The sequence below is a fragment of the Physeter macrocephalus genome, chromosome 19, assembly GCF_002837175.3.
Source record: "Physeter macrocephalus isolate SW-GA chromosome 19, ASM283717v5, whole genome shotgun sequence".
NCBI lineage: Eukaryota > Metazoa > Chordata > Mammalia > Artiodactyla > Physeteridae > Physeter > Physeter macrocephalus.
Window position 1 is genome coordinate 24,422,808 of NC_041232.1, and position 24,549 is coordinate 24,447,356.

Sequence of the window (24,549 nt, forward strand, 5' to 3'; positions counted from 1 at the left end):
TGGACATGTATGCAGTATAGATAAAGTTTTGGTCTCTAGCAAAGTGAGCTGAGGCTGGCTAAGGGCCTGACGCTTTGCTATCACCGTGAGCATTGGTCCCCAACCTTTTTGGCCCCAGGGACCGGTTTCGTGGAAGACAGTTTTTCCACAGACCAGGGGAGGCGGGGTGGGGGGCTAGGGGTGAGGTGGAGAGGGTGGGGGGAATGTTCAGGCGGTAATGCGAGCGATGGGGAGCCTCATATGAAGCCTCGCTCGCCCGCCTCTCCCCTCCCGCTGTGCGGCCTGGTTCCTAACAGGCCACGGCCCAGGACCCGTCCACGGCCCGGGAGCTGGGGTCCCGTGAGCTTGAGAACACTACCCTGGATGCTGTGGCGGGCTGTGGGGACTGGTGTGATCGCTCAGGGCACCTTGTAGATAGTTTCATTCGTCTCTGAAAGGGTTAAAGAGAAAACGTGGCCAGCATCACGTAGAGGGCACGAGGGTGCGGTGTATTTTCTTCTTCCATCCCTAAATCACCTTCCTTCTCTCTCTGGGCAAACAAGCCTCGCTCTAAACAGAGTTTACGGTCTGTTGTACGTTTTGTATTTATTAATATTTATGCTGACTTTGAGGCCCTGGTGGAAGGTAGCTAACGTATGTGCGCACCCCGTGTCTGTCTGCTCTGCTTCTGAAGCTCAGATCCTGAAAGCAATTCCCAGTGGCTCTTAACAGACTGGTGTTAGGACCCAGGAAGGACACAGCAGCCGCGGGATATAAATAGAGAAGCAGAACAGAACAAAGTTTGAGGAGAGAGCCTTACATCCCTCACTCTCTCCACCCCAAGCGCTGGGGGACAGACACACGGACGAGGTGTAAGCCTGAGTCACTTCAGGAGGAGTCGGGCAGCAACGCACCGGCCCGGGAGCCCGAGGGAGCTCCGGACACGATTCCTCCCACTTCCAGGAAAAAGAGAAACTTCCAACTCCGAACCTGCGTGGATACCACTGAGGGCTCTTGACAGAAGCAGAAAACCGCGGGGGACCCACGATCACCCCCCGAGCCTCGGCGCTGCACTCCGAGCGCTGGATCGCTTCTCGGAGCCGGGGTCAGAAGCTGCCTTGCTGCTCCCTGCGTCCCCGTGCGGGCCTGATCGTTCCCATGTGTTCATTGATCACCGAAGACCCTTGAGTCTGGAGACGAAGACAAAACACCCACTAACTCTCACGACCCTCTGCCTTAACTCTCTGCAGTTCACAAACTCTAGTGAAACAGAGGGTTTTCTTCTTTCTGGAACCTGTGAAAATGTCCCTTTCCCAAGGGAGTGAAAGTTAAAGGCGCCACTTTGTCACAGACCCTCAGGAATTCTGCTTGGAGCCCATTTTCACCTCCGAAGAAACCATGAGGAAGCTGCTGCCTCTTTGCTGCTGGCACGCCTGGCTGCGGTTATTTTATGGTGATTTTCAGGTAACGTCCCGAGGTGCTGCTCGCTGACAAGGGGCTCGCCGGGAGGTTCCCTGCACGGCTTACAATGTGGTGTTTTGTGTGCAGGTGCGCGGAGCCGACCCCAGGTCACCAGCCCGTCCAGGTAAGTAAGGCAGCCTCCCTCCTGGTCTGCCCGCTCCCTGCGCTCCCTGCCCAGCCCGGGGTCTGGAAGCAGTTCGCTTGTTTGTCTCTAAGGCTGTGGGCGAGAGGCCCTTCCTGGGCTCCTCTGGCCCCGCCAGCTGTGCTGGCACCTTGTCCCTTGGGTCACTCATCATATCCTCCACGTCCATCTTGGGGAAGCAGGTCTCTCCGCGCCCGGATGCTTCTGGTTCTGGGGCATCAGGAAGTGGGGGTGTCAGCGGGGAAGCATCTTCTGTCTGTGTCTCCCGCACAGATTCACTTGAGCTGACTGAGAGCATCTCCCCCCTTCCCCGCAGCGCCCCGTTCTGTCCCCAGCCCTCCGCTGGGAGCTTGAGTCCTCCTTTCCCTCTGGGGGAACCCCTCGCCCATCTGGCTGGGTCCGCTTTTCCTTTGCCCTCCCGAGTCCTCAGCCTGGAAGCACCACCCTGAGGCTTTCCTCGGGGAGGAGAGAGGAGACGTGAAAACGTCCCTTGCCCCTTCCCAGAGGGGTGGCCTGCGTGACGGTGACGGGAATTCGCTTTGCCGGCCCTTGTTCCCGTTTGCAGCTCGGCTGGCGTGCGCGTGGTAGAGGGGACCCTACACTAACGTCCCCAAGTCCTTGCTCGGGAGCCCGGAGGACACCCCCGGCCCCATCCGGGTGGGAAGCCAGTTCCCAGGAGACGGCTCCGGTCTGGTGGGGACACCGGAGCCGTGCTGGGTGAAGGTGGACGAGGGGGTGGGACTCTGTCCCTTTGGAGTGACGTGGCCGTCGCGGTGGGTGCTGGAGCACCCCGCCACCACTGCCAGGTACCTCCACCTGCCATCTCAGTGGTACAGGGGCTGCCGTGTCTCTTTCATCCGCATGTTCAAGTTCAACCTTTCGTTGAAAAGGGCGTGAGGGCGGTGAATTTCCACAGGCTCCCCTTTCCTTAGCCAAAATGCTGAAAGAAGGATCTGGGGATAAAGAGATCATCTAGCATCGCATCAGACGGAGGCTGTTCGTGCCCTGTCGCTAAGTCACAGCTCATGGCTCGCGCTGGTCTCCCAGGAGAGATGTGTGTGTCCAGGAAGGCGACAAGGCAGCCCTAGGACCCCGGCCGCGGTCAGGGTGGGAAGGGAAGCTGTAGGGTGTTTGCCATGTGGTCCCTTGGCCACATTGCGGCCCCCCAGTTCCACCCACGTGCACTGGTATCCTTGACGCTTAGCTTCAGGGAGCGGCTTGAGCTCAGTCTTGGTTCCACAGAGCAACTGCTCCTGTTGCATCCTAATTTAGGGCAGAAGAAACATTTCTTGATCAACTCACTACCTCAGAGAAATAATAATAAAACTGACAATCGTAGAAATGTTACTCAAAAGGAGCAATGTGCACCGAGGCCTGGGTGGAAAGCTGGAGTGCAGGGAGTTTGGGGTCTTAAGCTGCCTTGTCAGCAGCGCTCTGTAGCTGCGAGAGAGTCCTCCTCGTTGAATCCTCCTGTCTCCAGCGATCTCTCTTCCTTCTTGTTCTCCCCACTCCACTTTTCAATTTTATTTTAATTAAAAATTTTTTATTACGTTTTATTGGAGTAGGGTTGCTTTACAATGTGGTGGTAGTTTCTGCTGTACCGCCAAGTCGATCAGCCATATGTACACATATAGCCCCTCCTTTTTGGATTTCCTTCCCATGTAGGTCACCACAGAGCACTGAGTAGCCTCCCCGGTGCTGTACAGTAGGTTCTCATTACTTATCTATCTGTTTTATGTGTAGTATCAATAGTGTGTCTCTGTCAACCCCAATCTCCCAGTTCATCTCACCCCCTCTCCCCCCTTGGTCACCCCACATTTTAAAACCTTTATTTCCTTTTCTTCCTCCCGCCTTCCTTCCTTTTTAGAATAAAGATGAAGGCTGATATTTATTGAACACCTAGGTGTTTTTCTGTCTTTTTTTTAATACCCTATGCACAAAACCCTATTTGCTTCCTCTCCTTCCCCCCTTCCCCCCTTCCCTCCTTGTTTCCCTCCTTCTCTCTCCTTTTCTTTCCTGTCACCCTTTCTCCCTTATTTTCTTCCTCTCCGTCCTCCTCCTCCAGTCCTTTTATTTTGTCTTCTTTTCCTACTCAACCCCCTTTCCTGCTGAAAAGTCTGACCCCTGTCATCTGGGCACCATCAGGGCCTGGGAGGCCTGATGCATTTCCGCTTCTGACCTTTGAAGCCTGCAGCATCCTGAGGGGAGCCCCAGGGGAGGAAACCTGATTCCCAGGACTTCCACCCAAGGGCATCCGCCTAGGCACACGGTGAACATGCAGAGACCCGGTTCCCAATGGGAAGAAATTTGGAAACAGCCTGAATACCCATCAGTGTGGGAAAGGCTACAAATTAAATTGTAGCATTTTATTCTAAGGAGCGGGAAGCAGTAAATAACAATGCCGATATGATGGTGTACTGGGTGCTTTTACGTAGGTGCCATCCAGTCCCCCCAGTGCTTTGAAGCAGCTTTGGCAGCCTCCAGGTGAGGAAGTGTTTCTTCCCAAGAGTAAGTGCTCTGCCCGAGGTCCCAGCGCTAATAAGACATAGTGGTAACGAAGGACTCACAAATTTGGAGGGAGCTGGGGGTGGTCAGACTCCTACAGAGGTTGTTGAAGATGAGAACAGCGTGGTCAGCCCGGTGGGGGAGGTATGCACGGGATGTTCGGTGAGCCGGGGTCTCCCGTAGAGGCTGGACCCCTAGTGTCCTGAAGGGCAACCACACCAAAGCTTCCTTTCTAAGGTTCCAGGAGGAGTAGTAAAGCGTTTCCTGTCCTCGGTATGGTACCCAGCCCTGTGCCTTACAAATACTAGGGGCTCAGTAAATATCTGTTGGCTGGATGATGCACTGTCAGTTGAAGATCTGCTGGTTGTCTGGTGAGCCGAGTCCCCTGACGACAGCCAGCCCGCGTGATTTTAACACCCAGCTGGGGGTTTTGGCTTCGTTTTGTGCCTTGCCTCTCGATACTAGCCCAGGCAACTCGATATTTTCCTGGTCTCTACTTATCTCTACCGCATAGATAGGTATTTAGTTTCATCAGTAGTTGAAAAACAACTTCACATCATTTCGAGCATTTGTGTATTTTGTGACTGCGGACTGTCAAATTTTGTGCCAAACAGCAGCACGCTGTTGGAAGGACCACCAGGGGCTGTTCTAGCCCACCTCCCCATTCGAGAGGTGATGGAGGTGAGGCCCAGAGAGGGGAAACGGGGGACTCCATCCCACACCTGGATCCTTTTCTCTGGCCCCAGGCGGCCCGATTTCTTGCTCTGGCCCCGGGGACAGTGCTAGGAAGCTGTGATGGTAGATAAATCTAAATCCACAAATGGCCAAACGGCCAAGAAGTTTCACATCACTTAAAGAAAGTTTATAAACATGCCTTTTACAGATAACTTTTGTAATGAGGGGACTTAATAAACCGTGTCATTATCCAGAGGTTTCCTGGCCCTGGGGTACACGGAGTGGCTGGTTCTACTTCCAGGAGATGGGGGCAGCTCACCTCATTGGCCCCATTTAGATGGCAAGGAGGCTAACACAGGTGATTATAGTAATTCTAATTCCCACAGTTATGTAGTGGGTTTTCTCCCTGCGTGAATCAATTGTTTGTTCCCTTTATTTATTTTTATTTTTTAATTGAGAGACAACTGGCAGGTAAAATTAATAATGAGTTTCAGCTGTACAGCAACATGATTTGGTATTTGTATACATCGTGCAACGGTCAGCACAGTAAGTCTAGTTAACATCCGTCACCAACACCGTGTTGTTTCGTTTATAAAGGACCCTCAGAGTCACTAGGTCATGGTAGGAACTTCATTCTTCATCGTCCTAGTGCAAACACAAAAGTGTTTATAAGTTTTAAAAATAATGTTTATACACTACTGAACAAATGGAAATTTGGCATTTAGAAATCGGGGAGCATCAGAATTCCATCGTCTTTCTAGGTTTATTCTTTTATTTATTCATTATTGCAATTACATCATTCATTCCACCTATATCGTTTTCTTAAGAATTAATTGCTAACATTAAAATTTGGGGGAGAGTTCAAATGCAAAAACCTAGATTTCTCACACACACACACACACACACACACACACACACACACCAGGCTGTGTTTTAGACACAGGGCTAAGGTGCAAATAGAACAAATTCTCTGCACTCAAGTCGCTAAGAGTCTGGTATAGGAGACAGACAACAAACAAATTTACTAACAAACAAAAAGTTTCAAATTATAGTGTAAGCCCCACGAGAAGACAAAACAAAGCATTGGGAGAAAGAGTGGATGGTGGTGGTAATGAGGGGTGATCAGGGCAGGCCTCTTGGAGGGGGTGTCCTGAGGGCAGAGGCTTGAATGACAGTCAGTTATGCACAGCGAGAGAAGAGCAGGGGGGACAGCAGGCGAGTCCCACTGTGGAATGAGCTTGGTGTGTCATGGGCCAGGCAGGAGGAGTCCAAGATCTGCCCAAATTGGCAGGGACCAATTTTCCTCTGTGTGGTGTAGATTTCTGTTGAATAAGATCAGTGGACACGTGTTGCCCTACACAGATTCAAGGGGTGAGGGCTTCCCTTTACTGACACACAGAGTAAGTGACAGGGAAGGGATGGAATGGGGAAATCTGGAATAAAAGCTGTAAAGGAAAAATTAAAGGTTTGATTAACTTTTCTTTTTGAATATTGATACCCCTCTCTCCCTCCCTCCCCCTCTCTCTCACCAAACTGGATCAACAAAACATTAAATATGGATGAGAAATTATGGCTGAAGAACTGATTTTGAAAAAAATTATTTTATTGAAGTATAGTTGATTTACAATGTGTGTTAGTTTCTGCTGTACAGCACAGTGATTCAGTTATACATATATATTCTTTTACATTTTCTTTTCTATTATGGTTTGTCACAGGATATTGAACAGAGTTCGCTGTGCTATACGATAGGACCTTGTTTTTTTTTTTTTTTTTTTTTTGTTTGTTTGTTTTTTGGTTTTTGCGGTACGCGGGCCAGCGGCCATGGCTCACGGGCCCAGCCGCTTCGCGGCACGTGGGATCTTCCCGGACCGGGGCACGAACCCGTGTCCCCTGCATCGACAGGCGGACTCTCAACCACTGCGCCACCAGGGAAGCCCGGACCTTGTTTTTTATCCATTCTATGTATAATAGTTTGCCTCTGCTAATCCCAAACTCCCAATCCATCCCTCCCCCAACGCCCTCCCCCTTGGCAACTACAAGTCTGTTCTCTGTGTCTGTGATTCTGTTTCTGTTTCATAGATAAGTTCATTTGTGTCATTGTGTGTGTGTGTGTGTGTGTGTGTGTGTGTATCACATCTTCTTTATCCATTCATCTGTTGATGGACACCTAGGTTGCTTCCATGTCCTGGCTATTGTAAATAGAGCTGCAGTGAACATTGGGGTGCATGTATCTTTTCAAATTACAGTTTTCTCCAGATATATGACCAGGAGTGGGATCATTTGGTAAATCTATTTTTAGATTTTTAAGGAAGCTCCATACTGATTTCCGTAGTGGCTGCCCCAATTTACATTCCCACCAGCAGTGTAGAAGGGTTGCCTTTTCTCCACACCCTCTCCAGCATTTATTATTTGTAGGCTTTTTGATGATGGCTATTCTGCCCGGTGTGAGGTGGTACCTCATTGTAGTTTTTTTTTTTTTTTTTTTTTGCGGTACGCGGGCCTCTCACTGTCGCGGCCTCTCCCGTTGCGGAGCACAGGCTCCGGATGCGCAGGCTCGGCGGCCATGGCTCACGGGCCCAGCCGCTCCGCGGCATGTGGGATCCTCCCGGACCGGGGCGCGAACCCGGTTCCCCTGCATTGGCAGGCGGACGCGCAACCACTGCGCCACCAGGGCAGCCCCTCATTGTAGTTTTGATTTGCATTTTCTCTAATAATTAGCAAAGTTGAGCATCTTTAGTAGTTATTTTTATGATTTTTGAGTTTTTTAAATCAAGAATAGGTTAAGTCCTTCATTTTTTCAAGGGTTCTTTTATATCCGTTAGCATGATTTTATTGTTTTCTTCATGAGAATGTTGTATAGTTCTTAAATGTCTTGGCTGCATTTATAAATGAGAACCTTTCTTCTGTTTTTTAGAATTATTATTTGAATACAGGAGAGCTATTGATATTTGCATATTTAATTTGTATCAGCCTCCTTACTAAATTCTTGTATTGTTTGTAACAGGTTTTCACTTACCAAATTCTTTTCTTATTTGTAATAGTTTTTCATTTTCATTATCAGGCGTATATCATTTGAAAATAATGATTATATTATCTCCTCTTAAAAAACATCTTTTACAATGAACAACACAAAGATTACTTTATTAATTTTATCTTTTTGGTGATCTGGCAGACATTCAAGGCAGTTGATTATTATTTAGTCATCTGGGCCATTATTTCCACTTCTGGGAACTGTTCACAGAGAAATAATCCAAAAGAAGATTCAAGTTAGGAGAACAATTCAATGTGTGATGGTGTAGCCTCTCCAGGGACTATTACCCAAACTCGATTATGAGCGTTAGAGAGAAAAAAATAAGTCAAATAATTTGTATGGTATTAAGTGAGAAGAGCAGAATAAAAAAGAACACATTGCATAAAATGATGTCTACGCAAAGTACAAGGACCATAAAGGTAATTTTGAAAGGATTCATTTTCAGTATGGTGGAAGCAGAGAGATAATAGAAAGATCAGGACCAGTTCAGGAGACGTGTATGGAGGACTGCATCTAACACCAGTCGGCTGGGTGACTCCTGAGGGGGCATTTTATTCCTTGTCATAACAGATAGGCTAAGAGTACAGTTATCTTATAGATTATCATTAGAATGAAATGAGGAAGTATTTGTAAAGAACCTCACACAACATCTGCACAATATCAGTGCTGGTTTTCTCCTCTTTTTCAACCTCATTTTTTTCTCTTGTCTGATTGTATCAGCTATGTCTTCTAAAACGCAGGAAGTAATAATGGGATAATGGACATTCTTGTCTTTTTTTTCTGACACCTGTGGACGTGCTTCTTGCGTTGCACCATTAGGCACGGTGGCTTTTATTTTCTTTGGTTAAAAGGTATCTCTCTATTCCTATTTATTATGTTTTATTCTGTAAAAACATTCATTTAATTACTGGGTTTTTTGAACACTGGGAGTGTGTATTGAATCTATTCAAACGCCTTTTGTAAACATCCCACAGTCACTCTGATACTTTTACTCTGTCCCCAATTCCTGATGGAGGTGCTAAGTAGTTCCCCATGTCCAGCTCTTTCTTTCCTAATGGTGATGTAACATTTTTATTCTTCTCTCCCCCAAGGGTTTGATGTCTTGGCTTCTGCTTCCCATTACTGGCCGTTGGAAAGTGTGGATGGAATCCACGAACTTCAGGAGACAACTGGAGGTAGACGGGGCGGGGACAGTAACCAGGGCCCCAGGAATGCACTTCCCCGAGGGGATCAGGGGCCGTTGGGAGGGACGAGGGAACAAACGGCATCCGCTCTGCAGTCAGCCACGATGACGGAGATGAATAAACATTCGTGTAGCTTCCCCCTAATCATTGTTATTGCAAAGGATTTTACTAGAACTTTTATATGTTTGTATGGTTGAAGGACAGAATTTATGCTTCAGAATATTAAGATGTGCATCTCGTCCAACAACCTTTAAACAAATGCAGTTGTTTTCAGCTTTAAGCGGTGCATGATGGATCAGTCTCTGTACAAGTCCGGATGTACGTTTTCTAGGTAGGCGCAAACGGAGTAATCTACATGCCTGCCAAAGCAGGGGCCCAGTGGAACCTAGGGCCAAACGTCGTGCCAACGAAGACTGAGCCCCTGTTTGCGGGGTCACGATTTCACTTAGTAAAGGTACCCCCCCCCACCTACCCGTCAGCTCCTCTACACGTCACTGGAAGACCCCTGTGAAAAGATCCAACATCACCTAAGATGCTTCCAATGGCCCCCAATTCCATGGAAGATAAAGTTTCTATCTGAAGCAATTCAGACATTTTGAGAAGGAGAAACCCCAGACGGCCCTGAGCACTTTCTGCATTCCAATAAGAAGCTTTTTTAAAGTCTAAGTTTTGAGTGATTTGGGATGCTTTGACATTTTAATTTTTATTTCCTTATTCCTCTTGATCATGTCCAACGACTGATGCGTGTAACAGGAGAGTTATGTACAGCCATCCTGGCACATGCTCAGATTGTCTATACTGGTTCTTTGTAATGGATTAAAAAAAAAAAACCCCACACATTGCTGATTACTGTGCTTTCCACACCAGCGCACTGATATTTTCCTTATTCCTGGGACTTCATGTGCTGCCATAAATTGCCACCTCAGATTCTAAGACTTTTTTTTTTTTAAATTTGCAAATTGAGAAGCATTACAGCTGAAGTCTGTCCTGCTGGCATCCTTAGAGGAGCTCAGTCAAGGAGCAGGTTCCTCCAGAAGGCTGCTGTCCTCCTGTGTAGGGCCACTGGAGGCCCTGCCTTATTCTGCATTTTGCCTCTTGCTTGTCTGCGTTATCAGGCAGCAGTGGCCGCCACAGTGAAAACCTGTATTGGGCCCCTGGGGCTCCATATTTTCTCCAAATAGTCTGTACCATAGGGATGGAATGTCCCTGTGATCGTTATTTTGTGACTACCTCAGGTTAAAAGAAATGATTTCCCCTTGTTATAATCTAATTTTCTTTTCTCAGGGCCTTTACTTTAAAGCCTTTGAAAGGAGATCATTCCAAGTGGAAACTGCACTGTCAGAATAGCTCTTTGTTTAGGACCCAGGCGCTATTTTAGGAATTACTTCAAACAGAGCTCAAATAATGATCCGTATATTTCTGTCCTCACCCCCTCAACTCATCTCATTGCCATAGATTATCAGATAGAATTACACTGTGGTTGAATTTTGTTCCCCCAAAGTATTATTTTCCCGTAAAACTCGAACTATATTGGGGTTTGTCCCCGAACGCTTGAATGATGAAGATTTCACTGCACTGTTTGATGGGGTCCCTTCTTTATGTTATTGTGCTTTACTGGCATATTTCAATTTGATTACAGGCGTCACATTTTACTTCTGGGGACGGTTGAATGGTGTTAGGAATCATTGCTTGGAGGCACTGCTTTGTCATTTGTCGCTGAATTCTCCGTTGTTTTGTCCATTTGTCATAATAACATGCAGTTGTTTTCACGCTGTGTTGCTGTTTCATCAGTTCTTGTGACATCACAACCGTTAATCCTTTCGTTAAGGCTGTTTTATGGCCGAGTTCAATTTCATATCTCTCAACTAAGTATCTGGATGGGAGCGGAAGCCAGCAAATCGCAACCAAATACAGCGGCGATCACGCCCCAGGTTTGGGACTGAACGGGGCTGCTGGAGTTGCCCTAATGTCCCCTGAAAAAATAAGAGGGAGGTGGGGTCGGAAGGGAAAATCCAAGCTGTTTGCGGGATGAAAGGCACACTTGTCGATGCGTGTTGAGTTGAGAGATATGTCGGTTGCGTTTGTTTTCTTGTGTCACTCATTCATTGTGCTTTTTTCTTTTGTTGTTTCACCCAGCATTGCGAACCCACAACCTCACTGTGCTTCCTCCCCATAATTCTACCTTTGTATATACCAATGACTCTGCCTACTCAAATTTCTCTGCAACCGTAGGTGAGCACATGTTTCTTCTGTGTTCTGTCGAGTTTGGATCTGCAATGAATTGAAAGGCCGTTCCATGTTGGTTCTATATGAATTCACTATATCTTGACTAGCAAACAAGCAAATAACCAGAAAAAGAGCCAAAGATCCAGGGTATTGAAGATAACAACTTCGAATTAGGTCTAAAGGAATTACCACAGATTGCAGTATATTAGGGGGTGTCTGTACGCTTTCAAGCGACCAGGGTCTTCCAAACCAGCTGCTTGTTTTCAGAACAATACAGACATAAGATGAGTAGCTTCTAAAAATAGAACTTGTTTGGATGTTGAAATGGATTATATTCTTTGGGGGAGGAAAAACATGCCCTTTGAATGGAAAATTAAAGTCGATTTAAAAATACCGTATCAGAAATTTGATCTCTTACAAACATTAAAATCGGCATTGCTTCTGTAGCTGGAATTTTTTTTTTTTTTTAATCATTAGAAGCTGTTTTCTAAGACACACCCACAAGAGCCATGGCTAAATGACTCTCTTATTTAATCACCTCCAGAGCCCGTATGTTTCAGATTTTGGTTACGCGGCACAGAGCAGAATGGATGGTAGCAATTCGGCAGCTCTCTGGTCAGTACGGAGAGTCAGCTCAGATAATTTAGGTCTTGCTCCTGATCTTTTTACGATACATACCCTGATTGCTCTTTCAACTATGGGGTGTTGCGCTTCCAAAATTAATTTTGCCAAGCAAGCAGTCTGGTTTAGGGGTTTATCCAGCCTCGTTCAGTCACGGACTGTGACTTGCCCATGTAACCTTGTAATACGTAGACCATCTCCAGCAATAAACGAGATAGATGAAAACAAATACGTTTAGACACGATAAGGAAAAACTTGAAGCCCTTTGAGTTGGTATCCACCTGCCAATGGTTGTCAGAAAATCTGAGCTGGGGTCGCAGTCGGTCAAAGAGCCTCCAGTGCTTCTGTACCTCTTCACCTGGGTCAACGGCTCCAAGGGCAGGAGGCATGCGCCACAGGGCAGAGGGTCATCTGGGCAGCTTTGACCCCAGTCAACAATACGTGACTCGTCACCCTTGGTTTCAATTCTGTAAACCACTGACATCGCACTGACACCATCAGAGAGGTTTGCTGTGGGAATGGGACAAACAAAAAGATGATAGAGCTGGCGTCTCTGCCAGGACTGCTGGCCCTGCGGTCTTGTCGTTGGCGGGCTCTTCTGGGACGACTCGAAGTGTAGCTCTGCATGTCCTTCCTAGAGTTTGAAAATGAATTCTCTTAAAATCATGGGCCCCCATGTCTAGGATTGGGGGCTCTCAATGAGAACTCAAAAGGAGAGAGAGTTCACGTGCAGTTTTACGTGCAGACTTGAATCTCGGTGTTTGGAGATTTGCCATGGGTTTGCTCCTTTTATATCCACACAGACTTGGAAAGTCTAGTGTGAAGATGGCAGTGAGAACTCATGAAGAGGTGGATGGAGGGAAAGTTTAGGATAGTAGGAGATTCTAATCACATGGCTTCCGGTAACTCAACTGTCGGCCAACATAACAATTATAATAGCGTTATATTACAGTGCATATTATACCCTGGTATGATATTAATTAATGTGATACAATATTAATAGGATAGAATAGTTGTTTAATATCGACACGAATGTATATTATTTGTGATTTAGTTCTTAATTATGAAATGTTAACTACCGTTAATATTATATAATAATATATAATGTTAGAAATATTTAATTATCAATATAAATAACACAGTATACTTAGATGTAAGATGTTTGTAAGCCTGACACATCTCTGGACGTTGCATCTCATGCGATTATTAACCTACAGTGTTGGCATTCTTCTCACTTAGATATTGTAGAAGGAAAGGTCAACAAAGGCATTTACCTCAAGGAGGAAAAAGGAGTCACATTTCTCTATTACGGAAGGTACAAAACTTCTTGCATCAGTAATCCAGCGCAGTGCGGCCCTGAGGGTGAGTGATGAGCTCCATTCTTTTTCTTTTTCTTCTTTTTTTTTTTTTTTTTAGTTCATTTCATTGCCAGGTACCATCTGTTGCTCTGGGCCGCGGCAGATGTGAAGGCGAAGTTCGGCTGCAGGATGCGTGCAAATGTCACATACGGCTTTGAGGGGAGGGGAGGGGAGGGGTAGGGAAGCAGACACCTAGAATTCTAATGAGAGACTGGTCCTGGAGATGGAATTAAAACACCGTCTCATGTCTCATGAAGGTGTGAGAGCAAAATATTTAGTCTTGTAAAGCAAAAACAAACCAACAACAACAACCAAAAAACCCAAGAAACAGACAAAAAAGAACCCTCCATAAAAAGCAGACACAGTGATGTCACACTGGAGTTTGGATGGGGCCATGGAGTTTGTGGGAAGTAAATTGATGGTGTGGCTCACAGAACGTTATTTCTGGCTCCAGGATGTTGGCGATGGATCTGGGCGGGGCATGCCTTTTAAGACTTGTGCCATGGGTTTGCTCCTTTTATATCCATCAGGATTGGAGGGGGCAGTGGAGTGAGATGTCCCAGCAGGAGGTTGCAGGTCTGTGGTTAAAATAATGCCATGGACGAAACACATAGATGCAAAAGAGAAGTTAGGAAGCTATTCCTTCTTTTTTTTTTTCTTCTATGAAAAGTAAACTGCTCTCTAGTATCTGAGCTTCAGACAATGGACATCTGAGCCACATTTCAAAACTTTCTGGGAAATTGTTCTCTGCCATCCAAATCAGCTTCAAGCTTCCAAGTTCCACTATCCTAAGGAAATAAAAAATTTTCTTTCTAGGAATGAAAAAAGTTTAACGCAAGCCAATTTGAAAGCCCTAAGGCTTTTTGGACATCCGTGGCCTTATCAAAACCGCCCTGTGATGAATTCATTGTTCTTGACTCTGGGCCATAATGGGTTACATTCCAGTAAAAGTAAACAAAAGCTTAACAAGGTGATAACATGTGGAAGGAAACGGTTTGGACTTCGCAGAACCCAGAGTTTTGAGAAAGGGTTTCGAGGTCCTAAACCACGCCAGGTTTACAAATCCACAGTTCAAGCTGTTCCTGAATTCAAACAGCCCTATAAACACAGCAGCCTTGTTTATTCCTCTGAACTTAAAACAGCCCCGCCTCAGCTACAAGGACTAAGAGAAACAAGAAGGCAGTCACGCCTGCCTCGCCCCTTCCCTGCCTCCGGTCAGGAAGGCGGGGTGAGCGGGGGTCTCTGCCTGGTCTCTCTCTGGGTCTGTAGGAACGGCCTCTCCCGGAGGACAGGTGTCTCTACAGCCTCAGCTACCAACTGGAACTGACCCGTGTGGGATGGAAGGTCCCGGGAATTCCAGTGACTGGGGACGATCACAGATGAGCAGCCTTTGAAGGGTGACTATGATGGGACCAGTGGGGCAGCCCAGCTATCGCAAATCAGAACTCTTGGGAAGTTTTACCTGAACTCTGCGGTCATAAATTAGAGGCCTCCGAGCTGACTCTGGCCTGTGGCTGCGTTTCGTTTTGCAAAAGCACGGAGTTAAAAACTTTTAATCAGTTGCCAATGTTGAAAAATAGGAAGAGTTCACATAAACATATGAATTTCCCATTTCTCTTGAGAAATCCACCCCTCCCGACCGCCGGCCCGTTCTGATTGGGTGGGGCTGAACGGAACGGCCCCCTTTGTGATGGACATTGCCCTTTGGTTCATCACAGACTGCTGACCCTTTGATCGTTGGGCCAGTTGGACACAGAGCACATTAACGGCATGGGCTCTGAGGCCAGGTGGCCTGGGTTCCAATTCCTGTTCTCATGCTTTCTGCGGTGACCTTGGGTAACCATTTAACCTCTGAGTCCAAGTTCCTCATCTGTAAAACGGGTCCATCAGAGTACCTTGCTCATGGGGTGGTTCTGCAGACCGGCACGTGGTTGGTCCAGCACTGAGCGGCCCTTGGGGTCAAGTTTGGGCGGCTGCAAACTTCCCTCCTGTCACCAGGATCTTGGTCCTCGCCCTGTCTGCTCGCTTGTGTGTGACCCTATGGCAGGGGCTGACACGGCTGGACTGATCCTAATAATGACCCACAATTGTTAACCGTTTACTTCGCGCCAGTCAGTGTTCTAATCCCACTACATGCATTAACTCATTTCATCCTCGAAAAAAACGAGACAGACGAGAGCTCAGGTGGTAGAGAGAGCTGTGAGCTTTGGTTTCACCTCCCACTCTGTGGACAGCTTTTCCTGTGTGTCATGTTAACTGGGGCCTTTTAGGCTGTTTTTCGGGTGGCCCCTTTCTCTAGAGAACGGCCAGATATGCAGGGAAGCCAGGGAGCCTCGAGTCAGCCTTGGCCCCCAGAGACCGTGCTGCTGGGGGGCTTGATGAGGATGCAGAGGGGCGTTGGGTATCCCTCCGTCCACCTCCCTTGGTGTGGTCTTCAGACAGGGCCACCGGGCATGGGTGCCATCCTAAGGACCACTGCAGGCATCTCCCCATTTTACTGACCGTACCCTTTGCTCTGGTGGGTTTCCCTGGGGCCTCAGATAGCTTGTATTTCTGGGTTTAAGGAGAACAGGGAAGGTCCGTCCAGCATGTTCCAAATCAAAGTCCATGTAGCATGTGAAGTAGGTGAGATGATTTCAGGTGCACTTGGAGCGATTAAACAATTAATGGTTCTGTTTTTATTTTAAGATACCTCATCAGAAGCTTAAGATAGCTTTCATAGATATTCTTTAGGATGAGACTTCAGTAAGCAGTAAGCTTTGGATGGGTTGACTTAAAGAACAGTGTTTCATGATAATAATCTAGGTGCTGTTCAGATAAGATGAAAATGTGAGTGATTAAAACGTAGGCAACATTGGATCCGATGTTGGCCTCACTGCACAGCTTGTGGGATCTCAGTTCCCTGACCAGGGATCGAACCCGGGCCCCAGCAGTGAAAGAGCCCAGTCATAACCACTGGACCGCCAGGGAATTCCCCCAACATTTAAATAAAGAGAGAACCGCTCCGCATGCCCAGTCCAGCAGGTCAACTGTTTTCATATTTGAGATTTCCCAATTCTCTTGTGGCCTCTGTTCATATTTTTGGCTGATTTTTTTTTTTTTTAAAGAATGCCTTAGGAGACAGGATTGAGGTTAGAGCTTTTCAAAAAAGGATAAAGCATCTGAGCAATGTAGCTGTCCCTCTCCAGTCTCTCAGGTAGAACGTGGAATCATCTTCCTCTGCCAGGCTGCCCACTCCCAGCTCTTGAACCCGCGCCCTGCTCCCCCTAGGGCTTCTGGCCACCCGCTCAGGCAGCTTCCCTCGTTCCTCTGAGCTGAACGTGGGGCCTGCCTTTTGGCAAGTGGTATCTTCTGGGCAAGTTTTCTTATGGGTGCTGGGTGCAAATGCAGGAGAAGCTTTTGAGGAACTTTTGAGAGAAAAAGGCTATTTGAACATTAACCGAAGGAAACACGGACTATGTTCCTTAAATACCGAGGTGTCTCGCTGCCAGCTCCCACGACCAGCAAACACACAAGCGGGGGAACTCGACGTGGGAAGGGACTCTTCCTGAAGTGTTCCAGCATCTTGTTTCAATCCCCTGTAGACCCTGGGCGCTCGGCTCGAGCGTTACTTTTGCCGGGATGAGTCCCAGACCAGCCGCGTTCCTCTGTCTGTGTTCTCACATCTCCCTGTATGTTTTCCCTCTTGCGTGGGTGGTGATGACCTGCTCCTTATCTGTCTTCCTTCTTTGGCCTTTAGCTCTGGTGAAGGCAGGGACTCTGTCTGTCTTGGTCATTGCTGTATTTTCAGGGATGAATATCAGCGTCGTAGATGTTTGATCCATGTCGCTTGAACGGATACGTCTCGTCTAACTGTCTTTCTGATGTTAAATTCCTTTGAATGCTTCCCCAGCAAATGTCTGATGGGCTGTCATTTGAATATCACCCTCGATGGGCCCTTCTCCATTCCTAAAGGGGCCCGTCCCATTTTTGCACTCCTTGGACCTTTAGAAACTTATTTCTGATATTGGATTAAATTCCATCTTGAGTAATTATCTCTAATTTGCGTTCAACTCTAAATCACCTTGGCTCTCCACAGGAAAGACATTCTCTCTGTTTTACTCATTTTCCTTCCTCTGGAGATGCGCCCTTTGTTTTTCCCTCTCGTGCATTAGAGCTTCCCTTGCTTATAAACACCAAGAAGCCTGCTATGGCTCCGTGGCAGCAGCTGGGAAATCTCACCATCCACATTCCCTTCTTCTCGACTTCGATAGGACTTTTTTGCCCTTTGCGTTAGGTTACTAAATTTAAAAAGCTGTCAACAAAATGCTAAAATATTTGCAGAATTGAGTTTCAGGATGGTAATTTCCAGAATGGTCTGATGGATACAGCCTGGGCATGGATCCAACTTCTGTCTCCCTCAGATGACTGGGGGTTATGGGGCTGTTGGAAAGCCTGGTGGAGCCTCAGAGAGAAGTATTCATTCAGTACGCCCATTTCACAGAGGGGGAAACCGAGGCCTAGAGGGGGCACAAGACACCCTAGAGCCACATGGCAACAATTTAGTGCAGAGTATCTCAAAGTGTTGTTTCCAGACCATCAGCAGAAGAGTCAGTCTATTGTAGAGATCGTTAAAAATGGAAGTTCTCAGGCTCCAGCCCAGAACCCACTGAATCAAAATCTCCATGGATGAGGCCTGGGAATCCGTAGTTTTAGCCAGGACCTCCAGGTGTTTCTCATGGACCGAATCACAGAACTGGCCAGGGCTGACTCCGTCCCACAGATGTGTTTTGTTTGCTGGCATTATGTCGATTCTCACATATTTTATATTTTACTCAGCTTTCTAAATTGTTCTCGACATGATGGGTGGGTCCAAATAGCCTGGCTCACTGTTTGCAGAAACAGGGCCTCTCTCACGGTGCTTTAAATTTTCTTTTTAAATTAATGTCTAATTCCTATATAAGAGAAAATTTCATTAAAAAAATCTATGCTTCTGACTTCTCTTAAAAAAATCAGAAAATCCAACAGTGTTCCCTGCCCAGCTGGCAGAGCGGTTGGTTTCTGACTGTTTCCTTTGGAATGGCCCAATGGTCTCCAGATTTCCCGAGTCCCCAGCGTTCTCAGTTTCCTGCTTGCTGAGACGGAAGGGCGGCCGCCACTCACCTGTTGGTCTCATAATAATGAGAAGAGAAATGGTTAGTGTGAGAGAGTCCTACAGCACCAGGTATTTCTAGAAGAAATTAAACAGAGCCTTTCTGGGGGGCAAGAAGGGTAGACATGAGTAGTATTTGATATGCAGTGTTTGATCGGAGAAAGCGTGTCTGCGTGTTGAAAGATACAGCCTGAGCTGCCTTCGAGAAACACGCTGGCTGTCTTACAGAGTCAGTCCTCCTGGCAAGATGGGCTTTTGAGTTTATGGCCTCTGTCGTGTACACTGAAGTCTGAGAAACTCTGCCCCTTCGGGTCTCTGTCATCTTTTTCTCTGCATTTCTTATATCACATGTTCTCCTACCACTGCAAACTCAACTATGGCTGAAGATGGAACTCCTTACCTTTCACCCGGTGTCTCTTCTGTTATCCAGATTCCCCGCCACTATGACCTTCAGCTCTTTTTCTCTCCCAAGTTTGCTCTTTGCTGTATCATTTCTCCCACCTTATTGGATTGTTACTTCCTTGTCTTGTAATCATGGAGTTGGGAAAAAAAATCTAAGGATACAGTGTGGAAGCTTCACCGTCTTCACAGCTTCTCTTTGTCAAGTACAAATCAGATATTATTAGGGAAGACAATGAACACTGGGCCTTGGAGTTGATACCTTGTAGTGTTCCTACTTTAAGGGTAAAGGTCACTTGTATTCACTGGACCATATATAGCCTCACACTTTGCTCCTCAATTGTTCTGTGTGTTTAGGATGAATAAGACAATCTTATGAACCATTCTCTGGGTGTTTTTTGGCAGCTGGGTCTCCACAATATTGAGACTGGATGAGAGTAGATCACTTGGAATTTGTACCGAGGAAACTTACACAGCCAGATGTAATTCTATTCTCATGGTCCTAAAGCGGACCAAAAAAATGGCACGTCATCCCCTTAACTCAACTTTTGTAACGTCGACTGTCGAGGCAGTGAGGCAGGATGCGTTTATGCCAAAGAAGAAGTCCAAGGGTGGGTTATTTACTTTAATAGGTTGAGGTTGAATGATGTAATTATCTAAATTTCCAGTCATGGTAGAATGTTTTTAAGACTAGTGATTCTTAAATTTCATTCACTTTTAAATTGTTTTTATGATTTTTTTTTTTTACCATACACACATAGCACCTGAACTATAATACTTATACCTTTTCTTTAAATTTCACTTACTTTGATTCCATTGAAAGGGAAACTTTATAGCACCCTCAACAGCTGAAAACCAATCTTGGTTCCCATAAGTAGAAGATAACCTATATTGGTGAATTCTACGTGGGTACCATGGCCCAGCAGAGGCTCTAAATTTGAGATGCGGCATTTCTGTGTTAAAATGGGGATTAGCAATTGTTACTTACATACGAATGGACTTTCTTCCTTGTCACAATCAGAAGAACTGGAAGACCATCGAGGAAGAACTCATGTGATTCCTGTTATGTAAAGGCATGCCCATATGCTAAAATTCTCTTGGAGAAAGTGTCCAACACCAGAGGGGGTGGAATTGTCAACTCTTAGAAAGATGTAGGTAAAAATCATCATATCAACCTGTACTCTGCTGAAATGCAGAGGTAGGGGTCACACTTTAGGGTCTTACAAAATCAGAGTTAGGCATCTACGGCAGAGCCTTGCTGGTGGACTGCTGCACCTAGGTGTCTGGGTCTTTTCTCAGCTTAGCCAGAAAGCCCAGATCTCCCCATCACTCTCTCCCAGCCTGTGCTCTTTTGGAAGCGCTCGGCAGGCGGTCACTCCATAGAGATGCTCTGTCATCAGAACCCTGCACACTTTCTTCTTTCCTCCTCCTCCTCGGCCACACCGCACAGAAAACCCACTTAGAATCCTACAGTTGGTAGATCCCCTTGACATCCTCTATTCTTTATAAAGAAACCACCGCCCCAATTCTGGAGCCTCTCTTGACCAAAACCTGGGAGAACATCCAACTTCCGTGCCTGAGATATGCCGTAATAAAATTGGATGTTGAACCAGCCAGATCAGATTAAAGGCCTTCCCAACGGAGCAGAATCTCTTTTCTTTCTTTCTTTCTTTTTTTAATGAAATCTTTTTATTTGGAGGTAATTGTCAATGAACACGCAGTCAGTTGTAAAAAATAATGCAAAGCAACCCAACGTACCCTTAACCCATTTTGCAGTGGGTGAAGCTGAGTGATTAAGTCAAGGAACTTGAGGTGGGGAATGTCCTAATCTTTGTGGGCCCAGGGTCATCACAGGGGTCCTTACAAAGGGAGGGGGCAGAGGGGCAGAGTCAGAGAGAGGTGTGAAGATGGCTTTGAAGTTGGGGGAGGGGCCAGGAGCCCAGGAACGTGGGCGCCTCTAGAAGCTGGAAGAGGGTGGGAACAAATTCTCCTCCGCAGCTTCCCAAGGGGACGCAGCCCGGCTCACCTCCTGATTTTAGCTCAAGTGGGACTTCTGCCTCCAGAGCCTTGAGAGTGAATCGTGTTGTTATCAGGCATGGAACTCCGCGGTGATTTGTAGGAAACTAACGCAGAGGTACCATCTCAGATTTCCCTCCTAACCCGAACCACAGCGCTCAGACCCAAGTCTCTCCTGGCCACGTCACCAGCCTCACCTTCCTCTCCTCTCTTACCCTCCTCGCCACGTCTCGTCACAAGACTGATACGAGGGCTGCTCCTTAAATGTTCCACGGTCCTTGGCCCTGTGCCTTCCCTTGTCCGAGTCACGCCCGTTCCCTTCAGATCTCAGGCCCAAAGTGACCTTCAGGAAGCCTCTCTCAACCTCCAGGGCAGATGGCGCCCTGCTCCGATGCTTCTCCTCCGTGTCTCTCCTCCCTGACCTCATCACACCCGTCACTGGGGGGACTCCCGCATGACTATTCACGTCGGTCTCTCCCGGCCCACATGGCAGTAAGTCCAGGAGCCCAGGGACCCCGGGGTCTGCTCACCTTTCTGCCTCCAGACCCTCCCTCCTAGTGTCTGATGTGTATCAGCCACTGATTAAATGTTTGTCGAATGAATGAATGAATGAGGGTGCTGCTGTGAACTGAATGTGTGCTCCCCAAATTCATGTGTTGAAATCTTATCCCTATGATAGTATTTGGAGGTGGGCCTTTGGGGGGTGGTTAGGATTCAGTGAGGTCACGAGGGTGAGGGGTTAAGGCCCTTACAAGCAGAGGAGGAAACACGGGCGCTCTCTGTGTGCACGTACCAAGGAAGGCCACGTGAGGATAAAACCAGCAAGAGGGCTTTGCTGGCAACGTGATCACAGCCTTCCAGCTTCCAGAACTGTCAGAAAGAACTGTCATTTAAGCCACCCAGTCTGTGAGATTCTGTTGTCGCAGCCCGAGCTTACTGAGTCAGGTGTTATCTAAGGTGAGACCACAGCCCGGGAGTGAAATTGATGGCCTTGTTCTTTTTTTTTAAGTTTTATTGGCTTTAATATCAAAAAAATTTTTATTGAAGTATAGCTGATTTACAATGTTGTGTTAGTTTCTGCTGTACAGCAAAGTGATTCAGTTATACATATGTGTACCTTCTTTTTGGTATTCTTTTCCATGATGGTTTATCCCAGGATATTGAATATAGCTCCCTGTGCTCTACAGTAGGGCCTTGCTGTTTATCCACTACATATATAATAGTTTGCATCTGCTAACCCCAAACTCCAACTACATCCCTCCCCCAACCCCCACCCCCTTGGCAACCACAAGTCTGTTCTCTAGGTCTGTGAGTCTGTTTCTGTTTCATAGTTAGGTTCATTTGTGTCATAGTTTAGATTCCACATATAAGTGATATCCTATGGTCTTTCTCTTTCTGACTTACTTCACTTAGTATGATAATCTCTAGGTCCATCCATGTTGCCGCAAATGGCACTATTTCATTCTTTTTTATAGCTCAGCAGTATTCTATTGTATATATGTACCACATCTTCTTTATCCATTCATCTGTTGATGGACATTTAGGTTGTTTCCATATCTTGGCTATTGTAAATAATGCTGCTGTGAACATTGGGGTACATGTATCTTTTTTAAAATTTATTTTATTTGTATTTGGCTGCATTAGGTCTTTGTTGCTGCCCGCGGGCTTTCTCTAGTTGCGGCGAGCGACTCTTTGTTGTGGTGGGCAGGCTTCTCATTGCGGTGGCTTCTCTTGTTGCGGAGCACGGGCTCTAGGCGCGTGCACTTCAGTAGCTGTGGCTCGCGGGCTCTAGAGCGCAGGCTCAGTAGTTGTGGCGCACGGGCTCAGTTGCTCCGCGTCATGTGGGATCTTCCCGGACCAGGACTCGAACCTCGTGTCCCTTGCATTGGCAGGTGGATTCTTAACCACTGTGCCACCAGGGAAGCCCACATGTATCTTTTTGAATTAGAGTTTTCTCTGGGTATTTGCCCAGGAGTGGGATGGCTGGGTCATATGACACTCTATTTTTTAGTTTTTTGAGGAACCTCCGTACTGTTCTCCATGATGACTGCACCAATTCACATTCCCACCAACAGTGTAGGAGGGTTCCCTTCTCTCCACACCCTCTCCAGCATTTGTTATTTGTAGACTTTTTAATGGTGGCCATTCTGACTGGTGTGAGGTGGTACCTCATGGTAGTTTGGATTTGCATTTCTCTGATGATTAGTGATGTTGAGCATCTTTTCATGTGCCTGTTGGGATGGCGTTGGTTTTGATGCTCTCAGCTTCCCACTCCAGAACACTCTTTTTTTTTTTTTTTTTTTGCGGTACGCGGGCTTCTCACTGTTACGGCCTTTCCCGTTGCGGAGCACAGGCTCCGGACGCGCAGGCGCAGTGGCGCACGGGCTCAGTTGCTCCGCGTCATGTGGGATCTTCCCGGACCAGGACTCGAACCTCGTGTCCCTTGCATTGGCAGGTGGATTCTTAACCACTGTGCCACCAGGGAAGCCCACATGTATCTTTTTGAATTAGAGTTTTCTCTGGGTATTTGCCCAGGAGTGGGATGGCTGGGTCATATGACACTCTATTTTTTAGTTTTTTGAGGAACCTCCGTACTGTTCTCCATGATGACTGCACCAATTCACATTCCCACCAACAGTGTAGGAGGGTTCCCTTCTCTCCACACCCTCTCCAGCATTTGTTATTTGTAGACTTTTTAATGGTGGCCATTCTGACTGGTGTGAGGTGGTACCTCATGGTAGTTTGGATTTGCATTTCTCTGATGATTAGTGATGTTGAGCATCTTTTCATGTGCCTGTTGGGATGGCGTTGGTTTTGATGCTCTCAGCTTCCCACTCCAGAACACTCTTTTTTTTTTTTTTTTTTGCGGTACGCGGGCTTCTCACTGTTACGGCCTTTCCCGTTGCGGAGCACAGGCTCCGGACGCGCAGGCGCAGCGGCCACGGCTCACGGGCCCAGCCGCTCCGCGGCACGTGGGATCCTCCCGGACCGGGGCGCGAACCCGCCTGCCCTGCATCGGCAGGCGGGCTCCCCGCCGCTGCGCCCCCAGGGAAGCCCTCCAGAACATTCTTGAGCCTGCTCTGCTGGCTGTGGGTGGTTCTCGTGGAAACTTGCTTTCAGCTGGTTGTCATAGTCAGCGTGTGTGCATAAGCTCATGGCCTCTCGTGCCATTGCCCTGTAGGTGGACGCACATCTCACACAGGCCTAGGGCCACCTCTGTCTTGAACCAAGTCCTCTTGGAAACGGGAAAGGATGGAGAGTCTCCTTGCTCCCCCTCTCACCCTGCAGCCGCTTCTCCAGCATCCTCCCCCAAATCAGCCACCCACCGTAGTGGTCAGGAAGGAAGGAGGGAGCCATGTGCACCTCCTTGTGGTGGTCTTTGGTGGGACTTTGGGGTCAGGAAGGGGACTCCTCTGTGGATTGTCAAACTTCAGCTGAAAGGTTGTAAGCAACAGAAACGCAACTCGGCTAGGCTTGGGGGATTTATTGAGTGGATCCAGGTAAAAACTGTGTTCTGGTTATCGACTGCTGCGTAACAAGCACTCCCAAACTTAGCAAGTGCAACACAATTTAGCATCACCTCTCATGGTTCTGGGGGTTGCCAGGGCTCTCACGCAGATGCAGCCGTGGCGGCCAGGACTGGGTCCTCTGAAGGTGCCCCTGAGGTGGATATCCAAGGCCACTTTCTTCACTTGCATCTCTGGCACCTCCAGCTCCTCTACATGATTTCTTTCTCCACCAGCAGAGTCTGGACTTGTTCCATGTTGGCTTTGAGCTCCAAGAGGCAGAAAGCTGAAGCTCCCAGACAGTTAACGGCTGCA

The 24,549-nt window shown here is 47.3% G+C and overlaps 1 protein-coding gene across 2 annotated transcripts in view; it reads left to right on the forward strand.

The window, feature by feature from the left end:
* Positions 1-905: 905 nt before the first annotated feature.
* Positions 906-24,549, forward strand: part of ADGRD1 (adhesion G protein-coupled receptor D1) — a 142,235-nt gene continuing 118,591 nt past the window's right edge. For both annotated transcript variants that reach the window (XM_055080627.1, XM_028480274.2), the window contains exons 1-4: positions 906-1,443; positions 1,528-1,564; positions 8,885-8,968; positions 13,064-13,186. In XM_055080627.1, coding sequence (XP_054936602.1) covers positions 1,378-1,443; positions 1,528-1,564; positions 8,885-8,968; positions 13,064-13,186 — 310 coding nt within the window. In that variant the 5' untranslated portion in view covers positions 906-1,377. The remainder of the gene's footprint in view (positions 1,444-1,527; positions 1,565-8,884; positions 8,969-13,063; positions 13,187-24,549) is intronic.